The 21,610-nt window shown below is 41.3% G+C and overlaps 1 protein-coding gene across 1 annotated transcript in view; it reads left to right on the top strand.

The window, feature by feature from the left end:
• Positions 1–21,610, top strand: part of LOC125327905 (mucin-5B) — a 41,988-nt gene that overhangs the window by 13,299 nt on the left and 7,079 nt on the right. The window contains exons 15-39 of the mRNA XM_048307961.1: positions 916–1,042; positions 4,076–4,328; positions 5,318–5,370; positions 5,755–5,855; positions 6,159–6,310; positions 8,061–8,199; positions 8,859–8,969; positions 9,411–9,590; positions 9,958–10,194; positions 11,059–11,215; positions 11,429–11,557; positions 11,987–12,071; positions 12,278–12,315; positions 13,393–13,548; positions 14,789–14,881; positions 15,518–15,759; positions 16,271–16,448; positions 16,743–16,993; positions 17,420–17,603; positions 18,127–18,319; positions 18,973–19,151; positions 20,159–20,228; positions 20,376–20,497; positions 20,874–20,905; positions 21,339–21,516. Of these exons, the coding sequence (XP_048163918.1) occupies positions 916–1,042; positions 4,076–4,328; positions 5,318–5,370; positions 5,755–5,855; positions 6,159–6,310; positions 8,061–8,199; positions 8,859–8,969; positions 9,411–9,590; positions 9,958–10,194; positions 11,059–11,215; positions 11,429–11,557; positions 11,987–12,071; positions 12,278–12,315; positions 13,393–13,548; positions 14,789–14,881; positions 15,518–15,759; positions 16,271–16,448; positions 16,743–16,993; positions 17,420–17,603; positions 18,127–18,319; positions 18,973–19,151; positions 20,159–20,228; positions 20,376–20,497; positions 20,874–20,905; positions 21,339–21,516 (3,640 nt within the window). The remainder of the gene's footprint in view (positions 1–915; positions 1,043–4,075; positions 4,329–5,317; positions 5,371–5,754; positions 5,856–6,158; positions 6,311–8,060; positions 8,200–8,858; positions 8,970–9,410; positions 9,591–9,957; positions 10,195–11,058; positions 11,216–11,428; positions 11,558–11,986; positions 12,072–12,277; positions 12,316–13,392; positions 13,549–14,788; positions 14,882–15,517; positions 15,760–16,270; positions 16,449–16,742; positions 16,994–17,419; positions 17,604–18,126; positions 18,320–18,972; positions 19,152–20,158; positions 20,229–20,375; positions 20,498–20,873; positions 20,906–21,338; positions 21,517–21,610) is intronic.

The following is a 21,610-nucleotide window of genomic DNA, read 5'->3' on the forward strand; positions in this document are numbered from 1 at the left end:
CAGAAAGTTCATTCAGGGTGTGTGTGTGTGTGATACAAATTACTGAGAAAATACCTGAGCCCGAAATTTTTGCCTAGAATGTAGTATGTCTTCAGATACCTTTACAAATATGGCTTATGTGTTACCTCTCCCAGAGGAAAATACACATACTTGAGAATTCATGTAAACTATAAAGAAAATAGGATTTTGCAATTTTCAGTTAAGGAAAAGTAATAACCAGTTTCTTATAGATATGTCTGTTACTCCTGCTGATCTCATCAGATTTTAAACTATGATTCATGAAAGCCTCTTCCACAACATCAGTAATGGCAGGATAAGTCACTGTCTATGCAGTATGATCCTACTGCTCTAGAGTGACTGGCTGTGTCTGTGCTCTTTTGTACAGCTCACACAGTAAAAAGAGCTGAAGCTTTAAATCCCAGCCATACTTACGTAACTAGTTCTTAAAATGTCATTACATATGAGTGGCTCTCTAGAAACCATCTGCTGTCATGCACCTGTCATGTAATTGGGTGTATCTTATTTGCTCACTAGATAGGTACACAAGTGCCAGTCATCACTGTGCAATATTTTCATCTGATATATTTTGACAATATAGGTCCTAGATTGTACATCTTCATGGGAGGCTGGTATAGACATTTCTTAGTGTTTTAATGAACTATAGGTGCCCTCATCTTTCTTATTATTCATCTATTAATGAGTGCTAGACATAATATCATTGCAGTTTCTGTAACTGATTTGCTATTTCTCACATTTCCGTAGTATTTATTAGCATAGATTTTCTCTTAGAGATATTTTCATTGGTAATGATACCTTTTTAAAAAGATACTGGTTGACTGCTTTTGAATTGCTACATGTTTCTGTTTCTTCCATGAGCTGGACATAATAATACCCACATCCTTTTCTGTTCTTTAGAAATGCATGTATGACACCTGCAATGCTGAGAAGAGTGAAGTTGCACTGTGCAGTGTGCTCTCTACTTACTCCAGAGACTGTGCTTCAGCAGGCATGTCCCTGCAGGGCTGGAGGCAGGGTGTCTGTGGTATGTGAACTGAAATTCCTTGGGCAGGGATATGGGGGAACAGCTTCAGTATAGCCCTGTTTGTGGCAGTCAGTATCTTTTGTCTTTAGTCATCAAGTTAGAGAGTCTCTGAAAAAGAAAAATAAGCATTTATTCTATAAAATTCTTCATCCTGCCAAAATCAGTTAATGGTCGCTTAATGCTCTTACAGTGCATGTTCCTTGTGTAAAAGCTTAGGTGAATTCAGTACTCAGAGAAGCAAAACAGTACAAGGCATATTAGTCAAATCAAACCAGAAGTTAGGGTTAGTTTTAGTTTAGGTTTAGTTAGCAATTAGTTTACTTTTGAACACATGGGCTTCCCCATGTATTTTAATTCCAATATCTTTTTTACAGTATATTCAGTCCTCTTGTCTCAGACAATACAAATGACATCACTCTCATTAACTGCATTTTTGCATCTTGCAGGAAAATAGTAATGTATTTTAATAAATATATATTGGTGATATCTGAGAATGTGAAAATCTTTAAAGGCATTTTCAGCTCAGGATTATCTAAAAAATGAACAGAAGTTTCCTGGACATACACATTGTCACCAAATCCTGAGTTCAGAGTCCACATATGTATGTATTTTCCTTTGGCATTGCCAGAATTTATTATAAGATGGCATAAGACCTGAGAATAAAACTCACTATCTTGGATTCTGAATTTTGCTTCAAAATTTCCAGTTTGTCATTGATGGTCAGATAGTTCAAGTGAGATTTTCCTGTATCAACATGAAAATAGATGTATGGGTTTCTTGACTAATAGCACATCTGAATAGACAACATAACAGTGATTATGATTTTGGAGCTTGATGCAGCTATGATCAATTTAATTGCCTGACTTAGAGGCCAGCTGGGTAAGTTAATAGAGGCAAACAATGTAACTAGGATGATGCATTTTCAAAAGCATTTAAGACTGTGGTAAGAACAATTTCACAAACCTGTGCTGAAATAATTCAAAGGAACACAGTATAGTCCACAGTAAATTGTCCTAGAACCCTGCAGAGTTATGCACTAGACACAGCCACTGTTTATTGAAAGCTTTGTTCCCAACACAGAATTACTGACATTTTTTATGGCAAATCAAGACTAGTTCACAGCATAGGTTTGGCTGAAATCTGTGTTCTTAAGGCACAGGAGGTAATATTGACTCAAATAGTGCAGTAACCTTGAGAAAAAATGCTAAGGGCTTAATCAGCACAATCATTTTAGGACTTATTTAAGAAGAAATAATCTTTTGGGAACATGACTGTGATAAGAGTGAAGGTTGAACTGTTCATGAGTGAAAGAATAAATGGGCCACAATGTTCACTCTGTGTTCTGTCCCATTGCGGGGGTTGGAAAAACTGTTCCAGCTCCTGAAGCTGCAGCCACTCTGCAGGCAGCATCCAAGGCAGGCTGTATCCTAAGCAGATGTCTGCACTGCAGTCAGTAGAGTGTGTGAAACAAGCAAACCCTGCTAGCAAACTGTGCTCACCTGTTACACACTCTTTAGCAGAAGCATGAACCACCACTGGAGTTGCTGGTCGCCCAGCAGATCACTGGGGCGAGCAGTCTTTGCTAAGCCATGGCACTGCTTTTCTAGTGCTCCCTGTGCAAGCTAGCTTGAAGGTATCTTTGGAATGCTTGTGTTCTCTGCACTCATGCCTCCAGTTGTGATTTGTCATCTAAGATGTGTGTCACTCCTGTGACCATGAGCACTACAATCAAGTAACCTTTCTCTTACCAGATCTCACTTTAATCAAAAGTGATCTTCTTCCTCTATGAAAATTTAAAGGGAGAAAGTAGACACATTATTTTGTTGTATTAATAGCTAACAATTGAGACACATGTAAATTCATATTCAACATCTTTATTAATATCTTTTTTATTTGGCCTATTTTGACTTACAAATACCACTTGCTGTATCTTCAAAGAATGCCTATAAAATAGAATATGGCTTGCCTGATTTACATGTGTTTGCTCCAGCTAGGACCAGAAATCCAACTGGTTTATTGTGGTACAGGTGCTGGTTTTGAATGTGTACACAAGCCTAGCACACTAACTAATCTAAGAAAGTGTGCCACGGTCATGGACTGGAAAACCATAGAGAGTTTCATTTAAGCATGGAACCTATTGCTGATAAGTTCTTAGCATTGCTGCAAGGCTGATTAGCACAGGTGCCCATGATCAGCTCCCCTGGACCTTCTAGTGCATTTGTGTATGTCTGAAAAACAGCTGTGGGGTTAAATCTGCAGAATTGGAAAGAGGCCCAAGATGACTAGATCTCCAGTTCTCATTGAATTTCAAAGGAATCTGGATACCAGACTTTCTTGAAAAATGCAGCCTTAATGTGGGTGATGTTCCCTGACAAAATTTGATGTCATCCCAATGGATCTGCAGTACTGCAGATTTTATGACACAGCTTTGGTGGTGGTGCATACTGTCAGCCTGTGAAAATAAACCAGATTTTTACTGTCTTACAGGGTTAGTTGAGCTCTTTAGATTTTGGTATTTACCTGCTTGGTTCATCCAGAGATCTTAGAAACTGTTGTTTCTCATTTCCCCAGAGGATGACGACAAGAGTTTTCCTCAAGACATCTGTGAGAACTGAAACACCCTTTCTTTGGTAGCATCAAATGATTAGCAGAGTTCCTTGTCACTGCCATTTAATGTCAAAATTTTTCTCTTACTAAATACGGTCATTTCTTAAGTTATTCCCAGCCAAAGAAATCAGTAAAGGTCAGAAAATAAAATTTTAACAAGTCAGAAGTTATTGGTTTCAGTTCTTGGCATAAGATAGAAATGTAAATTGTGGAAGTTACAAAAAGATTCACCCTGCTGAGTATTTCAGTATTCAGTGTCATATAGTTCAGGCTATGCAAGTAGATTCCCCCAGATCCCTGGGAGACAAGGTCTGGTAGTTTGATAAAAGCACGTTTATGGCTACCAGTGTGCAGAAAGACATATTAAAATCATGAGAGATGATTGCACAAAGAAGGCCATACATCCCTTTTATTTCTCTTGCAAAGATCCCTCTGAGGAGTGTCCTGAGACTATGGTTTATAACTATAGTGTGAAGCACTGTAACCAGTCTTGCCGCTCGCTGGATGAACCTGACCCGCTGTGCAAGGTTCAGATCGCGCCTATGGAGGGCTGTGCTTGCCCTGCAGGCACCTACCTGAACGATGAGGAGGAATGTGTAGCTCCAGATGACTGTCCCTGCTACTACAAAGGCAAGATTGTTCAGCCTGGCAACTCCTTCCAAGAGGACAAACTCATGTGGTGAGTTGCTCTGATGACGCAAAGGCTGCTCGGTGCCTGGGGACATCAGGGCTTGCAGGGGAAGTCTCTGCCCCAATCCATGAATGGCATCATTTTTCAGTTAGGAATCATGACAAATTTCTCCTAGATTGTGTCTTCCCCTGGCAGGAAGTGCAGCCACAACAAAGGTTAAGATCCTATGTTTATGCTAGCAAACAGGAACCTGAAAACATGTTAAGTAGATCAATATTTGTAATCTGTCTCTACGCAAAGTTCATTGTTCTGTAAAAAAATATCCATAAACAGTGGGAGCAAGCTTTCTAGAACACAGAAGGCTTGGAGGAGTTTCAGGCTTCGGAATGAAAACAGGAAGTGAAAACCACCACACCATCCTGCAGACTATTTAAAAAATAAAAATGGTCCGGGAAAAAAACACCCAAATTTCAGTTTTTAAACTGTTTTTTTTTTAAAGAGAGAGAGAAAAATTTGGGGGAAGTACTAAAAATGACACAATTAACTTGCATTTGCAGTGAAAAACAATTGTCATTGTTTGCATTTTCAACTAGCTTAGGGCAGCAATGCAAACCACTGCCAGGGGAAGGCTATTTTAATATCTTTAGATGTTTATATATTCTCTGTCTGTCTTCCAGCTGAGGATTCTAGCCTATTTTGTAATCACATATTCATTTAGTAATTTAAGAGATCTCTTATATAAGAAAGTATTAGTCTTATCTCATGGAGTGGAAAATGGATGCTTAGAAAAAACTTGATTTAGGGAAAACACACAATAAACCTGTGGCAGATGAAGGAAGAGTATTTAAGAGCTGGGTCTTTTAATCTTCCTTCTGGGTATGATAATTCATGTCTGTGAAACTGATAGCTGTACCAAATATTCATTTTGATAGGAATTTGTTATTCATGTGACAAGTGAAGCTTTGCACTGCCTTTCTCTCTAGTGAGGGAGAAATGTGCAAAGAGCTGATGTGTTTTGTTTTATGGAATCTCTTTAGCAAATGCATTCAAGGAAGATTAGACTGCATTGGAGAAACTGTCTTGGTAAAAGGTGAGATTTTGTTAAATAATGGCATTATGGTGTCAGCCAGTATTTATAATGTTTTTCTGTGTTATCTCTCACTTTCTGTAACATTTTAGTATTCTGCACATTTTTTCATTCTCCCTGAAATGTGTTAGTTATTGATAACATTTGTCTTTGTAAAATGTCACCAGACTTGCTAGACTCTTTAGAAGATGAGGATATTTCCCAAAACTTATAAGTTATCTGCCTTCTTCTCCTTGCACTGTTATTGGGCAGAAGCAAAACTATTAGAAACTTTAAATGATAGACACCTGCTTCTCTCTGAAATCCTCTGGCTGATTTTGCAATTGCTGATGGCATCCTTATTGCTCTCTCTAAATTACCTTCCTGAAATGTTTTCTCCTACTGCAGATTGCCCAGCTCCTATGTATTACTTCAACTGCAGCTCTGCAGGTCCCGGAGCGACTGGATCAGAGTGTCAGAAAAGCTGCAAGACGCAGGACATGCACTGTGTAAGGAATTCACCTCCCAGCAGGGGCACAGGACAGCGTGGCTGGGCATGTAGGATTGCCCTTATCAAGCACTGATGGGAACATGCTATGCTGGGCACACACCAACTGCTTCACTGATAACACAGCAGCTGTAGCTAACACTGTATCCATGAGATATTTGTAGCATGATTGCCACTAGCTTGCAATTAAGGAGTTTTTTAAAAAATCCAAAACTTTGGCATCCAGAGCTAGCACACCTCTGCTGGTTCCCTGTTCTTTCTGTGCACTAACAAATTGTCTTTTCTTGTGTCTTCAAACGTGCAGTATGTCACAGAATGTGTTTCTGGCTGCATGTGTCCTGATGGACTGGTATTGGATGGCAGTGGAGGATGTATTCCCAAAGATCAATGCCCATGTGTCCATGGAGGACACTTTTATAAACCTGGGGAAACCATCAAAGTGGACTGCAACACATGGTATGTTATCCCAGGGAGGTTTGCTTTGTAACAGTTAAAATTGTCAGTCCATAATGCACCCGTGGGGCAGCCTGTGCTTTGAAGCCTTCCTCTTCATCATGACAGCCATTGGGCTGCTAGTAAAAATAAAAGGGGAAGTATTTCTCTGCACCATGCTGCATGAGCCTGCACTTGGGGAGAACAAGAACTAATATCTTCTGTCAAACGATTTCCATCCTTTTCTGCTTTCCCACCAGCTTCAGAAACACCAGCCTTACCCTGGCTGGTCTGCAGCTGCCCATTCAATAAGGGGGATTGAGTCTGTGTCTGTTGCACACAGCTGAACCCTGAAAAACGACTGAATTTGTTCAAAGAGGAATTGCAATGGTCCTCCCTTGAGACTTGCAGTGCTTCCAGATGCATAGTTCTCAGGATAAATTAATACTCCAGTTGCTCCAATTTCTGGATCCATTAATGCTGCCATAGATTTCACTGTTATTACTGATCATGGTGGGTAAAATGCATTGAATCTTTATCCATTATTTAACAAGGATGAGACTATATAGTTCTGCCAAATGGATGCACAGAAAATAAGAGCTAGAAACACTTTGGTCTAAGCACCATTGGTACAGGCAATCAAGTTTAACATGTGAAGTCAAAACCTGATAAGCAGTTGTTGCTATCACAGAAGTTGCTATTAAGAAGTTTTATTGCAGTGAGGGCTTAGTTTTCTTATGAAAAGAGGACACACATGGGAAAGAAAATGCAGTCTCTGCATCAGGGCTGTAACAACTAAATTTTCTGTATACAGTCCTCCTGAACTAGAGGTAAGGTTTGTCAAAGTGTTGTGGGTTGACTTTGGCTGGACATTAGGTGGCCACCTAGCTGTTCTATCAATACTTTCCTAAGCAGAACAAGGCTGAGGACAAAATAAGATGGAAAAAACTCATGGGTTGAAATAAAGATGGTTTAACAAAGCAAAAGCAAAGACTGTGTGCAGAAGAAAAGGAAAATATTTATTCCCTACTTCCCATCAGCAGGTGATGTCCAGCCCACTTTCTAAGGAGTAGGGCTTCAGAAAACAAATATAACAATTGCCACTCTGTTCCCACCCCAGCCACCCCATTCCCTTAGCTTTTATTGCCGAGCAGACATCACATGGTTTGGAATATCCCTTTGGCCATTTGGGGACAGCTATCCTGTCTCTGTCCCCTTCCAAAACCTTGTCCCCCCCCAGCCTACTGGTGAGGGGGAGAATGTTGCAGAGACAGTAGTGATGCTGTGGGAGTGCTGCTCAGCAGTAGCCAAAACACCAGGGTGTTACCAACACCTTTCTAGGTGCCAATGCAAAGCACAGCACCATGAGGGCTGCTGAGGGAAAAAATTCTCTCCACCTCAGCCAAACTCCAGGAAAGACAGAGGTAATATTTGTTCACATGACTGTAACAGAACTGCAACATGATTCCTCACAGATTATTATTCAGAAATGGTTGAAACATTTAGTTCTTCACCTTGAATTTGTCTCCTAAACCCCCACTGTCTGCTGCCAGGACTCAATTATTTAAAATCTATTTGAAGGAAATAACAGAATAAGTGTGTCTGGGTAGTAAACATGACCTTTCTGATTGATGTGTCGTCTCATGGCATGATCTCAGAACAGTTGAAAAGGCACTGCAAACAAGAAGACTCTTAATTATTCTGCTCCTGTTTGGGGTTAAGGAAAGCCCATGTTTCATGCGAACATTGTGATTCTTTGCATTTTGCCTCCCAGCACCTGCAACAAAAGGCAGTGGAACTGCACGGACAATCCCTGCAAGGGAACCTGCACTGTGTATGGAAACGGGCATTACATGAGCTTTGATGGGGAGAAGTTTGATTTCCTGGGAGACTGTGACTATATCCTAGCTCAGGTATCAATTTATTTTCACTTTCCCATCCATATGCTTTTCACAGCTTACACTGTAGGCTCCCGTCTGGGTAATTAAAAGGCATTCCTATGCAAAAATGCCAACACTAATGAGCAGAGCCTGCTCCCCTCCTCTTGTACCTAGAGCTGATACAGTGAGATTTTCCACGTAAAACAAAGCAAACTGACCCTCAGAAGTGACACAAGAGGGCACTGTGTTCATCATTTTCAAAGGAAAGGAATTGGTGTGGTGTTGAGAAGTGTTTTTCTCAGCCACCCAAGACTGACATTATTTTTGTTGTGACAGAAGAACACAGAGGTTAACGTGTGAGCCTCATGCATAATAATTGCATGTAATGGGACAGCACTCAGTGAGATATTTTGTCATCCCCAAATTACAGTTGGTTTTGCTAATTTTAATAAAACACATTTTTACCTTTTTGGACTGCTGCCATGACAAGCCCTTAGTTTTGGTTTTTGAAAATCCTCGTCAAGTATGAACCTGCCACCAGGTCATCTTCCACCAGATTCTTCTAAAATTCCTAGAGTTTTGGTGAATAAAGAAGTCAGATCAGTGAGTCATTCATTTAGAGCTCCTGAAAATGCTTATGACTGGTCTAGGTGCCTGACAAGATCTAATAGAATGTTATCTGTTTTTCTAAGGATTTTTGCCCTAATAACATGGATGCTGGCACCTTCCGGATTGTGATTCAGAACAACGCCTGTGGGAAGTCACACTCTATCTGCTCCCTAAAGATCACATTGATTTTTGAGGTTTGTCTAGAACTGGCTATAACTAAGGAGCTGTAGTCTTGATTTTCTAGTAATTATTGTATCATCTTCTTAGATTCCAGCTCAGTTGCTGCTAGAGAGTACCTATAAGGAAGTCAAACAGCCAGCAAGCAAAGGCAGGGAATTTGGGAAAGGTTTAGGTATTTGATGTTAACATAGATTGAACACTTCTGTGGATGAGGGGAAAGATGCAAGGAGTCAACAGCACTCCATGCATGTGCATTTGTGTGTGTGTGTGTGTTTGCACCTGTGACAGTAGGCTCTGGGCATCTGTGACTGTGGCTCACACATCTGGCAGTGAACCAAGACAGAGTGTGAAGATGACAGAAAAATAAGACAAAGAACAAGAGGCAGAGTGCCAGTTCTGTTGCACTAAGTTTTCTGTTTGATTTCCTTCCATGCAATGTATGTGTTCCTTTGTAGAGCAGTGAAATAAGGCTCTTGGAAGGAAGAATTCAGGAGATAGCCACTGATCCAGGAGCTGAGAAAAATTACAAAGTGGACCTCAGAGGAGGTTATATTGTAATTGAAACTAATCAAGGGATGAACTTCATGTGGGACCAAAAGACTACTGTTGTTGTTCATGTGGCACCATCTTTCCAGGTAAGCATGGGATGGACTGGCAGTTATGATTTCAAACTCAGAGTTGTGCATCCAGAACTGGAGCCCCAGAAAAGCAGGGCTTCGAAAAAAGTTTGGTTTAGTGGGCAAGAAGAAGCAGCAAGCAGGCCATATCTTGCACTGTTCAGTCAGTATGAAACACTCCAAAATATTTGGGGCTAGAAGTATTGGAAACACATTAAGAGAGTTTTTGTCACTTGAAGACCAGCTTTTTCTAAGCCATTTTTTAATGTCTATTTAGAAACTTGCAGCTATTTTGCCTTTACAGGTTCTATAGTTTATTTCTGTCAAAGAGTGAGCTGCACTCAAAATAACCAAACCATTTACTGTGCCTACACAAATTACACAGGGAAAAGTCTGTGGTCTTTGTGGGGACTTTGATGGCCGCTCAAGGAATGACTTCACAACCAGAGGGCAGTCCATGGAGATGAGCATCCAGGAGTTTGGAAACAGCTGGAAAATAACAAGCACCTGCTCAAATATAAACATGACGGACCTGTGTGCAGATCAGCCTTTCAAGTCTGCCCTGGGACAGAAGCATTGCAGCATCATTAAGAGTAACATCTTTGAAGCCTGTCACAGTAAGGTAATCCTGTTCTCTCATCCTCAGTAATTTCCCACTCGATATTTGTTGCTATTTTGCAGCACATTTGCAGCATATTTTTACTATTCTAGGCTACTACACACTAGTACAAGGCTACCTCTCTCAAAACCTCACTTCACAGCTATGCCAGTTAAATCCTGTTGCCCAGTATTGAGGAAACAGCAGTGCCTGTTTTGAACAACTGAAGATAAAGAGCATAATAGTTGACCACCAGAAGCAGAAAGTTAGGTATCCGTGAAATGTAGAGATAAGTTAGTCTAGGACTGTTTGTATGGTCATCCTTGGGAAGTTCATTCAAGTTATCTAAAGAAACCAATTATTTGGTTTATTTTAGTCACAAATTCAATTAACATAAACAGAAAAAAAGCTACTCTTCTTAATTAGAATGTCTGTACAAAGCTTCACTGCACTTTAATAAACAATTTTAAAAACAAACTTGGCTTAATTTCCTTGGTTAGTTTATGTTGGCAATGGTAAAAACACAAGAGACATGAAGTTCAGTGGAAAAAGGATTTACTTTTATACTCATTTAACCACTGTCTCTCAGCTGGAGAGTGAACGTGCTGTGTAGTTGTGCTAAGCCAAAACAAAGTAGTTCAGTCACTGGGAAGACATTTTGAGTGTAAGTGGCAGCATTACACATATGAGAATGGGAAGATTTGGAGTCCAGTTCTACCAGGCAGGTGAAAATAGAAAACTACCTGTTGTAAAAGATCATGGCTCCCTCATGACAATCCCAGTCTGTGACAAACTGCCAGTGCATGACAGAAATTCAGAGCCCTTTCCCTCATTAAGCGCAGTGCAGCAGATACAGCTGTGGTGACAGATCTGTCACTGTTTTGACAGGTGAACCCAATTCCATATTATGAATCTTGTGTGTCTGACTTCTGTGGCTGTGACAGTGTGGGAGACTGTGAGTGCTTTTGTACCTCAGTTGCTGCTTACTCGAGGAGCTGCAGCAGAGCTGGTGTCTGTATCAACTGGAGAACCCCTGCCATTTGCCGTAAGTACTGTGCTGAAAACGCACACAGAAAGCACTGCTCCTTGTGCTCAGGCACACGGGATAAAGAAGAGCAGAACACTTAAAACACTATGCATATGTGACTGAACAAGCTCTTTTTATCATGTTTATCTTATTAAAATCTTTTAAACAAGATTTAAAAATAGTCCCTGCCCCGTGTCTGAGGCCTAAAGGTTTTTTATTCTTCTGTTCCAGCTGTGTTCTGCGATTATTACAATCCACCTGATAAACATGAGTGGTTCTATAAACCCTGTGGAGCCCCTTGTCTAAGGACCTGCAGGAACCCACAAGGGAAATGTGGGAACTTGCTGTACAGTTTAGAAGGTAGTTCCTCCTTGACTTTAATGCAGTTTATGGGAGTCGCAGCTGCTAGTCTGGTTTGAAACGTCTTAAGCGTCCAGGTGACTGAAAGGTTATCCCATCTGTCCCAGAAGCTCACTGACCATGCCTTGCTAATTCCCCGTGTGATGGTGCCATTCATAGCACCATTTGCCTGTTGCCTTTAAATATATGGAGAGATAAAACACCATTCAATATAAATTTGCAAAGAATAATTATCTGTTGACAAACGGAGTAAATTAAAACTTTGGGGAGAGAGGTAAAAAGAGGACTTGGGAAATAATCGGTAGTAAAAAGAACATTCATACTGGAATCACATTCATTTGGGGATCAAATCTGTATTTGGTAGAGGTATTTATGTACCTTCCTGTATCTGTGTAACCCAGGCTAAGAATGCTTTGTTTAATTTTCCAGGCTGTTACCCAGAGTGTAGTCCTGACAAGCTGTATTTTGATGAGGAGAGCAGGGAGTGTGTCTCCCTCCTCAACTGCACTTCATGGTAGGTCAGTTGATGGTAAGAAAGGTAGAATAGGGCCAGAAAGGACAAACTAGGAAGTGTTTTGTTAATGTTTATAGGCAGTGGCAATTACCATTAAATCCTCCAGGAGTAAGCTTTTTTGTAAAAGTAGGTACAATTGCAGACATTGTTATTCCATGTACTAATTCATTTCAATAAAACAATTCTTTTTTACTCTTTCTCTTCAGTGACCCCAAAGAGAAACTATGCACTGAAGACTCCAAAGGTAACTTTCACCACTCTCACCAAGCACTGAGTGATGGCAGGACTGAAACAACCCAACATCACATTACTGCAAATGTATTGATAATAGGAGTCCAGATAGGTGGTTTAATAGGTGGATGCACAGCAGTGCAGATACAGTTTGATAAGCAAAATGCAGCCTTTGACCCCAAGAACTATCTAAAGGATAATCATATGGAGGAAGGAGAGAGGTATGATATGTGGGATTCATCTTATGCAGGGAAATACTACTTCTCCACTTTTCCACTTTTCCTTGATAGTCAGTGAAAGATAGATAGATAGATAGATAGATAGTCAGTCTGTAGCAGGCCATTTGTGGTATCTCTCTTAATAAGTACTTTTAGAACAAGGAAAATTTTGTAGAAGTGCCGTTTCTTGACCAGTAATTTCATAAAATAAGCTAAGACAGCTTATTAGATACATGTTTGTGTGCCTAAAGGACACATTTGGCTAAGGTAGAGTATCAGTTCATTCCCATATCTGGGAGAAATCACATCCCAAAATGCAGGATGACCCAGTAGACAACACATTTTCAATTTTGCTGATTTTGTTACAGTAGTAGATACACTTCCTTTGGTTCTTACATATACAGTCTCCAAAATCTGGAGAGTTTCTCATATATTTAAATGAAATTTTGTACCACTGCATGCTCCTCATTCACAGATGGAAACAGTTGTGCAACACCTCCTGAGCCAGTGTTTTGTAATTCAGAAAGACAGTAATCCCAGTCACATTCCCTGCCCAGGGGGAGTTCTCCTGTGCTCCATGCTGGGTTAGGGCAGTACCAGTTCTCGTGCTTTTACCAACCAGTTATTCCTCTATGCAAGCTGACTCCAAGAAACACCAGCAACCAGAAAAATCCAACACACTTTAAATAAATGAGACAGACTCCCAGCGCAGCTTCTCAAGTAGAAACTGAGAAAGTTTTTCAGCCAGGTAATTAATGTTTGATGCTGTGTGAGCTTCAGAAGGGTAAATGCAGTGTTTAGCTTGCTTTTCATTTGTATTTATATTGCAAGTGTTCTCTGTTGCCATGGCATTTTTTCTTTTGGTGCCTCAGTTTGCCTTTGCTGCCACAATGGGAAGACCTATACCTTAAATGAAACTGTGTACAGCCACGTGTATGGGACCGAGTGTGGCGAAGCTGTCTGTGGCCCTAATGGACAGATCATTAAAACCCTAACCCCCTGCAGAACTCCACCTACACCAGCAAAAGGTACTAGATTGATAAGAGGCTTGGTGGTGACTCTTTGGAAGTCTGTAATGGTAATAAGATTTATCCATCTTGGAAAAAGACTCCTACTGCATGTCTAGGATAAGAACAGAATTTAAGACTTTTGAAGTTTCAAAACTGAGGGATCAGAGCTTGTGGGTCTTGTGGGGAGGACCAAAAGTGTAACTTTTAGAGATTCTTGCTGACCTTACTGTCAGTGAGGCTAAGAGACAATAGAAAGATTCAGAGATTTTTCACTACAACTTTTACAATAAGCTTGAGCATATCACATTTGACACTCTGGTGTTGTTAGTCTCAATATTTCATATTTCTAAATCTTGTTTTTTTCCGTCTTATCATCTATAACAGACTATGGTTCTTATTGTACTGTTTTTTGCATTGGAATAAGTGAGTCTCATATGGGTCACTGGAATATGAAAATAAAGCTTCCTGGCAGTTAACTCCTGTTCAAAAGGGATTTTCCATAGTGAATGGAATGTGAAAAAGCAGAAAATAGGAAGCAAAAAGACATAAAAGAGAGTGGGAAATTTGCCACATGATTATTACAAATAAAAATAAGTGGCTAAAAAAAAATTTATTATCCTGGTAGCAAATTATACAGGAGCAACAAGGAAAAGTAAAAGTTAGCTTCTCTACTCATGTGATTGGAAGAGCTAAATACTTGATGGTGAGCCTGTGTGTTTGGTATTTACTGAAAATGTTAACAAGTGGAATAAGTACAGTGGAGTAATACCTAGAAAAGGAAGGATTATTGAAAGCAGACTGTAGGTGGCATAGTAAAATGTCTACTGGTAATGTCTAAGCATTGATCTGTCTCTATTTAAACCAACAGTTTCTTTAAAAGAAAGTATTAAAAATCCAAATGGAGTGCCACTGGAAATCACCTCTCCAAAGTCAGGTGAAGTACTGCAGGACTAGAAATGTTAAATTGGAATGAATAAGTGACAGTACAAGGGGTTTTTATTGTATTCTATATAGAAAAAAAAATACATACAAGTGGGAGTGTGTGTGTGTACTATTACAGCACCATACCGTGTAATAGAGAGAGTGTTTATAAGTACAGAGGATGGTTTGAGTGTGGATGTATACAGAATGTAGTAGGGGCAAAAAAAAAGATTTTTTTTTTCTCTTTTTAGCGGTTGTAGAGAATGTAAGAGATGTCATAGAGCTTGAAAGTAGAGTAGTGGAGGATTTTAATATAAATTGATTTGATTTCCCGCAGAACCACATATGCAATATGTAACATCTGCACCTCCCTCATCAGAGGTAGCCGCTCCCTGCTTCTGCAATGACAATGGACAATTGATACAAATGGGTAAGAAACCATGCGATTTTTTTTTTCTGCACCATTGACATGGAAAGATGTACTGATAGATGAAAGTGCTTCAGCAAGTGCTCATTCTGCCTGTCACAGTTAGATATTACCAGAAGTTGTTACATCTTTGAACTGTAGCTAACACCTTCAGAACTACAACTGTCCCACATGCAATAACTTTGTTCTGGTTTGAACACCCCTGGTGTAAGGAAACTTATAGCAGTTGCTGATGTCAGCAGAGCTGTGAATCCCAAATTGCTGAACATGAGCTTGTAACTCACAGTAATAATCCAAAAATGGGGGAGGAAAGACCCTTCTTCATCTATTAGTATCTCCTGCTTCCCCTACCTCCTGGTGTTTGTGAAGACCAGATGCACTCCATGATGTATTCAGTATTGTCTCTTCTTGTACTCATTTTCAATTTCCTCTTATGTATCTAAGAGCAGAATTTCAGATTAGCCCTCAGCCATTTGGATTAACTGCTCTCCAGTTCAGCCCCTGAATTCCAGGAGCTGTACACAGACAGTGCCCTGAGCATGGCTTTTGGGTACAGACCCAGATAGTAAAATGCAGGGCTGAGTATGCAGCTGCTCTGTGATCAGGCCTCGGACTAACACTTGGGTTTTGCCCTTGCAGGAGAAAATGTTTCTCTGCCAGTGAACATATCAGGTCATTGTGCTTACTCTGTCTGCAATAAATCATGTCAGATTGAATTAATTTGGGCAGAGTGTAAAACTGGTCATACTCAGACCGTCAAGATATGTGATCCACATTCTGAAGCCTGTCTACCAACACCTGCTCCTGGTGTAACAAACCAAGTTCCTGCTCCCACAAGGACTTCTGAGAGTGACTGTCTTGCACTCATCCCTCCCAGAAAGGTGAGAGCCTTTGAAGAATATGTGTTTCATCATTCATCATTCCACCATTCATGCATTGCCTGCAGCCAAGATTTGGTGTTCTCCTCTGATGCTGGTATCCAGCACTACAGCTGGACTGTAGGTGTGGCTGAATTAGATGATTAAGAAGTATGCCAGAAACCACCACTGAAAGAATAAGCTGAAGATTCTTCTGTTCACCTGAAACACCTAAATGATTGTATGTTGGCAGAGCTACCTAAGCTGAACAAAGACTAGGAAGCCACATCTTGCAGTGTCCCACCACCAGAAGTGGTCAGGACCTTAATATATATACCAAAAAAAGTAGATATCAAGGCTCTGTTGATTCCTATATGGTTCATATTGCCTGGTTTCCAGAGCCAGAATAGACACCAAATATTGCCATGCTAGACAATTAACTGGATGGAATGTTTTGCTGTGTGTGATTTTAAAGCTTTTATTACATTACTTTGTTATTTGCCTCTCCTCTTTTTTTTTTTTTTTTCATTGATAGTTTAATGAAACATGGAATTTTGGAAACTGCCATACTGCCACTTGCCTGGGAGAAGGAAACAACGTCAAATTGTCTGTCATGACTTGCCCACCTCAGCAACTGAAACTCTGTGTCAATGGTTTCCCGTTCACGAATCACTCTGATGAAACTGGTTGCTGTGAAGTCTCTGAGTGTCAGTGTAAGTTGCAGGAGAATTCCTGAAATTTATGTTATGTTCAGCAGGGCCTCAAAAAGATAAGTCTATCTGGTCAACACCTATATTATGTTCATATCAATTCAGTAAGATACAATGCAATAGAAATGCCATCTGAAATTTCAGCTGTTGAAAGCAGATGTCCTTGCTAGGGTAATTTTTCTGTATCAAACTGGATATTTCATCTCTGACTGGAAATGAGTAAAAAGGTTAAAACCAGCTTGTACTTACAGGAAGCTCAGTAAAGCCAAACTTGAAGCCTGTCATTCTGTCTTCTAGGTATTTGCAGTGGATGGGGAAATGAGCATTATGTGACTTTTGATGGAGCATACTACCATTTTAAAGAAAACTGCACCTATGTCCTTGTGAAGTCAATTCATCCTGACTCTCACAACTTCTGGATTCACATAGACAACTACTACTGTGCTGCCACTCGTGGAGCAATTTGTTCAATGTCCCTTATCATTTTTTACTCCAACTCTGTTGTTACTCTGACACAGGCAATGGAACATGGAAAAGAAACAAACTTGGTAAAGTATTGTGCTAAAATGAATTCTCAGTATTATTTTGCTGTAGTTATATTACTGTACTGTTAAATGCTCTGTCACAACAAAGAATTAAGCTTGTAAAATATGGAATGGGTAAGAAATGCAATTACTTTGCTTCTTCGCTTTCTTTTTTGCTTTGTGTCAATAAAAATCTGTATATACTAAAATTCTGGGAAATTATCACATAACTGAAAATTGTGGGTTTTGTCCTGATATGAGCATCCAAATATAAATTGCAACATACTAAAAAGGAATATTAGACAACTGCTTAATAGACTGCCGGTGACAGACATGATTTGGTTCACCTAAGGTCTGAATTTCTGCTGCCCTGCTTTCCAGTTGCACTAATCATGTACCTTACTCAATGAAAGAGTGTCCATAAAAACCTTTTGTTTCTTTTCTTTTTAGATTTTGTTTGATGATAAGAAAGTTGTCCCAGACATTTCCAAGAATGGTATCAGGATAACCAGTTCTGGCCTTTACACCATAATTGAAATACCTCAATTAGAGGTTTACATCTCCTACAGTCGACTTGCATTTTACATAAAACTCCCTTTCAGCAAGTTTTATAACAATACCATGGGACTCTGTGGTGAGTGTCCTCATCAGCTGACAAAAATTAATGCAGTGAATTTTCCTCCTTCTTTCTCTCATTACCTTGTAAAATCTCTAAATGCTTGCAACTTCACTATTTCTCACAAATGTTAATAAATTTATTTAATGGAAAGACACTATCAGGAAATGGAGTTTTAAGTCATATCCTTTCATTCTGTTCACAGTCTGTTGGTGGATGGACACAGAATTTTTCTAAGCCCTTCCTTTTCATCATATCTACTTCATATAGAAATGTAGGAAATCTGGAGAGTCCTGTGCATCTCAGTTACTCTGACCGCCAGGAGAAATCTATCAACCAACACATCAATTCTGGTTTTCATGAGTAGCTGGCAAACTGTTTCTTTGAGCCTTCTCTTCCTAGAAACTATTCTTGTGAATTTACCAGGATTCCACATGTTGCTCCCTTTGCACAAGGAGGAGAACTTCCCCCCAGGTTTTCTGTAAAAGAAGCTTCATCAGCATCAATTGTCCTTGAACGGTCACTTTTATATTGCTATCAGGTACCTGCACCAACCAGAAGTCTGATGATGCTATGAAGAGGAATGGTGAGGTTGTTGAGTCCTTCAAAGAGATGGCATTAGATTGGAAAGTCCCACATCCTACCAACAGATTCTGTAATCCTGGTGTCTCACGACCATCAAAGATTGAGTATCATCAGCATTGTGTGCCTTCTAATCTGTGTAAAATCATCTGGTAAGACAACTCCCAAAAGTAAAAATAAGTTCACAAGATAATTTTGTGCTTCACTAAATGTCTTGGGTGAACTGATTCTAGGATATGAAGAAAATATAAAGTCTTGCATACCTTGTAAAACTAGGCGCAGCGAACTGATGTGTGTGTTCTTAAGCTTGGCAGATATTTTTCAGCTGCATCAGCAAAATCAGTTCTCCTTTAATAGAGTCTGCTTCTTGGCACTCCCTCTGCCTGTCAGTTCTAGAGAGGCCAGGTGGGAACTAGCTATAATTCAGTACCTGAAAGCTCTGAATTATATGGAATGCAGTAAAAAAATAGTTAGAAAATGTGTGTGTCTGTTTTAAAAATAATTTTGTGGTTTAAAGCAGGATTTTCAAACATGCTAACATAAAAATATCAGCATATAGACTTATAGCTATGAGCTGTGTAGGAGCCTTTGCAGGTAGCAGTCCAACATAATATTGTTTCCTTTCAAAGCATTGTAAAGAACGGCAGATAACGCTCATACTTTATTAAGTTGTGTGGGTGTATTGCCTCTGAGAACAATTTGTAGTTGTACCTTGAGGCTTTGCCTGGGGCAGGGGGGATGGTTTGGCTCGGAGTTGAATTCTTCCTTGGAAGTAGCCCAAGGTTTTTCTCCTTGTTTTGTGAAGGACCCTGACAGAGTGCCATGGTGTGGTCCCCCCTCAGCCCTACTACGAGGCATGTGTGGCCAGCGGGTGCTTGGAGGAGCACCCCAGCACGGAGTGCCAGAGCATGCAGACCTACGCGTCCCTGTGCGGGCTCCACGGGGTCTGCGTGGACTGGAGGAGGCTGGCGAGCGGGCAGTGTGGTGAGCCTGGGAATGGGAGTGTGGAGAGCCTGGTAATGGGGCTGTGCGGTGAGCCTGGGAATGGGGCTGTGCGGTGAGCCTGGGAATGGGGCTGTGCGGTGAGCCTGGGAATGGGGCTGCGGTGAGCCTGGGAATGGGGCTGCGGTGAGCCTGGGAATGGGCAGTGCGGTGAGCCTGGGAATGGGCAGTGCGGTGAGCCTGGGAATGGGAGTGTGGTGAGCCTGGGAATGGGGCTGCGGTGAGCCTGGGAATGGGGCTGCGGTGAGCCTGGGAATGGGCAGTGCGGTGAGCCTGGGAATGGGAGTGTGGTGAGCCTGGGAATGGGACGGCGGTGAGCCTGGGAATGAGAGTGCAGTGAGCCTGGGGAGACGAGTGAGCCTGGGAATGGGCAGTGTGGTGAGCCTGGGAATGGGACGGCGGTGAGCCTGGGAATGGGCAGTGCGGTGAGCCTGGGAATGGGCAGTGCGGTGAGCCTGGGAATGAGAGTGCAGCGAGCCTGGGGAGACGAGTGAGCCTGGGAATGGGAATGTGGTGAGCCTGGGAATGGGCAGTGTGGTGAGCCTGGAAAACACCCCCTAGAGTGAAGCAAGTCTGGTCTGCTCTGTCCTCACCTGCTGCTCTGGACCTGAGAAAAAGCAGGAACAAACCAAAGAGGTTGATCCAGTCCAGAACTAGGGCAAGAGGGAACCAGGCCCACAGTAGCTCAGCCGAGGAGTCCCATGTGTTCCCCAGCGCTTGGACACTAGATGGCAACCCACTGCTTCTCTCTGCCTGCTTTGCCCTGCTCGGGGCACCCCACGAGTCGGAGTGAGCACTGCTGGTCTTGTCACTTGCACGTTGCTGGCCCCGTCGCCCCCTCGTGCTGGAGCTGCAGGGACCCCCTTGCCCGGCTGTGCACACCCGGGAGGTTGCTGCGGTAGCCTGGACGCTTTGTCCCTTCGTGTCCCTGCATCGGAGGGTACACATGGGTCTGGGCTTTTTAACTTGTATGTTGCAATGCTCCACAGAGGCCAGCTGTCCTCAGGATCAGGTGTACAAGCCATGCGGGGAAGCAAAAAGAAACACTTGCTTCAGCAGGTGGGTCATTTCAAGTTTTTCAAGTCCATAATGTGAAAACTGGCAGGGAAGTTTGAAGTTGACATTCCCTTGGGATTTAGGTGTCTTGATTGCCCTGGGCTACAGTTTTGCCTCTCATTCATTCTCATTTATATCCTAATTCTGTAGAGGAGTTGTTATGGACACCCTTCCCTCCCAAAATATCACATCGCTGTTGGTTGAAGGATGCTACTGTCCTGATGGAAAAATTCTGCTGAATGATCATGATGGCATTTGTGTGTCTGTTTGTGGTAAGAAATAGTATAAATGGTGCTATGGGGAGTGGGGTTAAGAGCCTGACTAGAAGTGCATGTTAAGGGGGTTGTTTTGGGTACAGAGGAAATGGGGGAGACCTTGTTACTGACCTGTTCTAGTGAGGCTGGAAGCATTCCAGATTGAGAGTTTCTGCCTTCTCTTGCATGCAGAAGGTGCAACTTTCAAAAGAACAAAGAGTAGCATGTTTAAGAAGTTTTTGGGTTTACAACCTGTGACTTTGCACTCTGAATTTCTCTTTTTTTTTGTGGCTGATTCTCAGATTTCAATACTTTCCTTCTGTTCCTGTTTTCCTGCTTCTGTTGTTTTCCCTGATTCAGTTACCTTTAAAATAACATCTAATTCATTTTATAGGTTGCACTGCACAAGATGGCTCAGTGAAACAGGTAAAAGAAAGGAAAATACTGTCTTTATACTGTATCTGGGTTCTGTGACCTCCTACAAAAATGACCATGAGTTGTTTCTTTTCATTCTAAGTGAACTGCAATGACAGTGGGGAGAAAATCAAGAAGATTTTATTAACTCCAGAACTTGTTTAATCACTTGAGGCACAGACACAGAAGGAGTAGTTGTTGGGAATCAGTTTCCTGGTAGAATCATCAGGCTTTCCTCCTGGAAACACATAAACCTGCAAAGGAAGGTGGCAAATAATGGAATTTTTTCTTACTGTTCCCTTCTTCTCCCTCTGGGATTTGAACTGCAATTTTCCTACACAATAAATTAGGTCGACTCAGCCCTACACTGTCTTGCAGCAGGCATTCATTGATATAATGCTTCCAGGTTTTGCTCACTGAACTGCTATCCCTCTTATTTTTATAGCCTAGAGAGGCTTGGGAGCATGACTGTCAATACTGTACTTGTGATGAAGCGACCTTGAACATCTCTTGCTTCCCCCGCCCTTGTGCTAAATCTCCACCTATCAACTGCACAAAAGAAGGCTTTGTACGCAAAATAAAACCACGTCTGGAAGACCCGTGCTGCACAGAGACAGTCTGTGGTGAGTGGATCATTCACAAGTCATCATGTGGCATCATGTGCCTTCAGCAGTAATCCCCAAGGGAGATGTGGTGCCCCACAGGTACCAGATTCAC

This window comes from Corvus hawaiiensis, chromosome 6, assembly GCF_020740725.1.
Source record: "Corvus hawaiiensis isolate bCorHaw1 chromosome 6, bCorHaw1.pri.cur, whole genome shotgun sequence".
NCBI classification, from domain to species: Eukaryota; Metazoa; Chordata; class Aves; order Passeriformes; family Corvidae; genus Corvus; species Corvus hawaiiensis.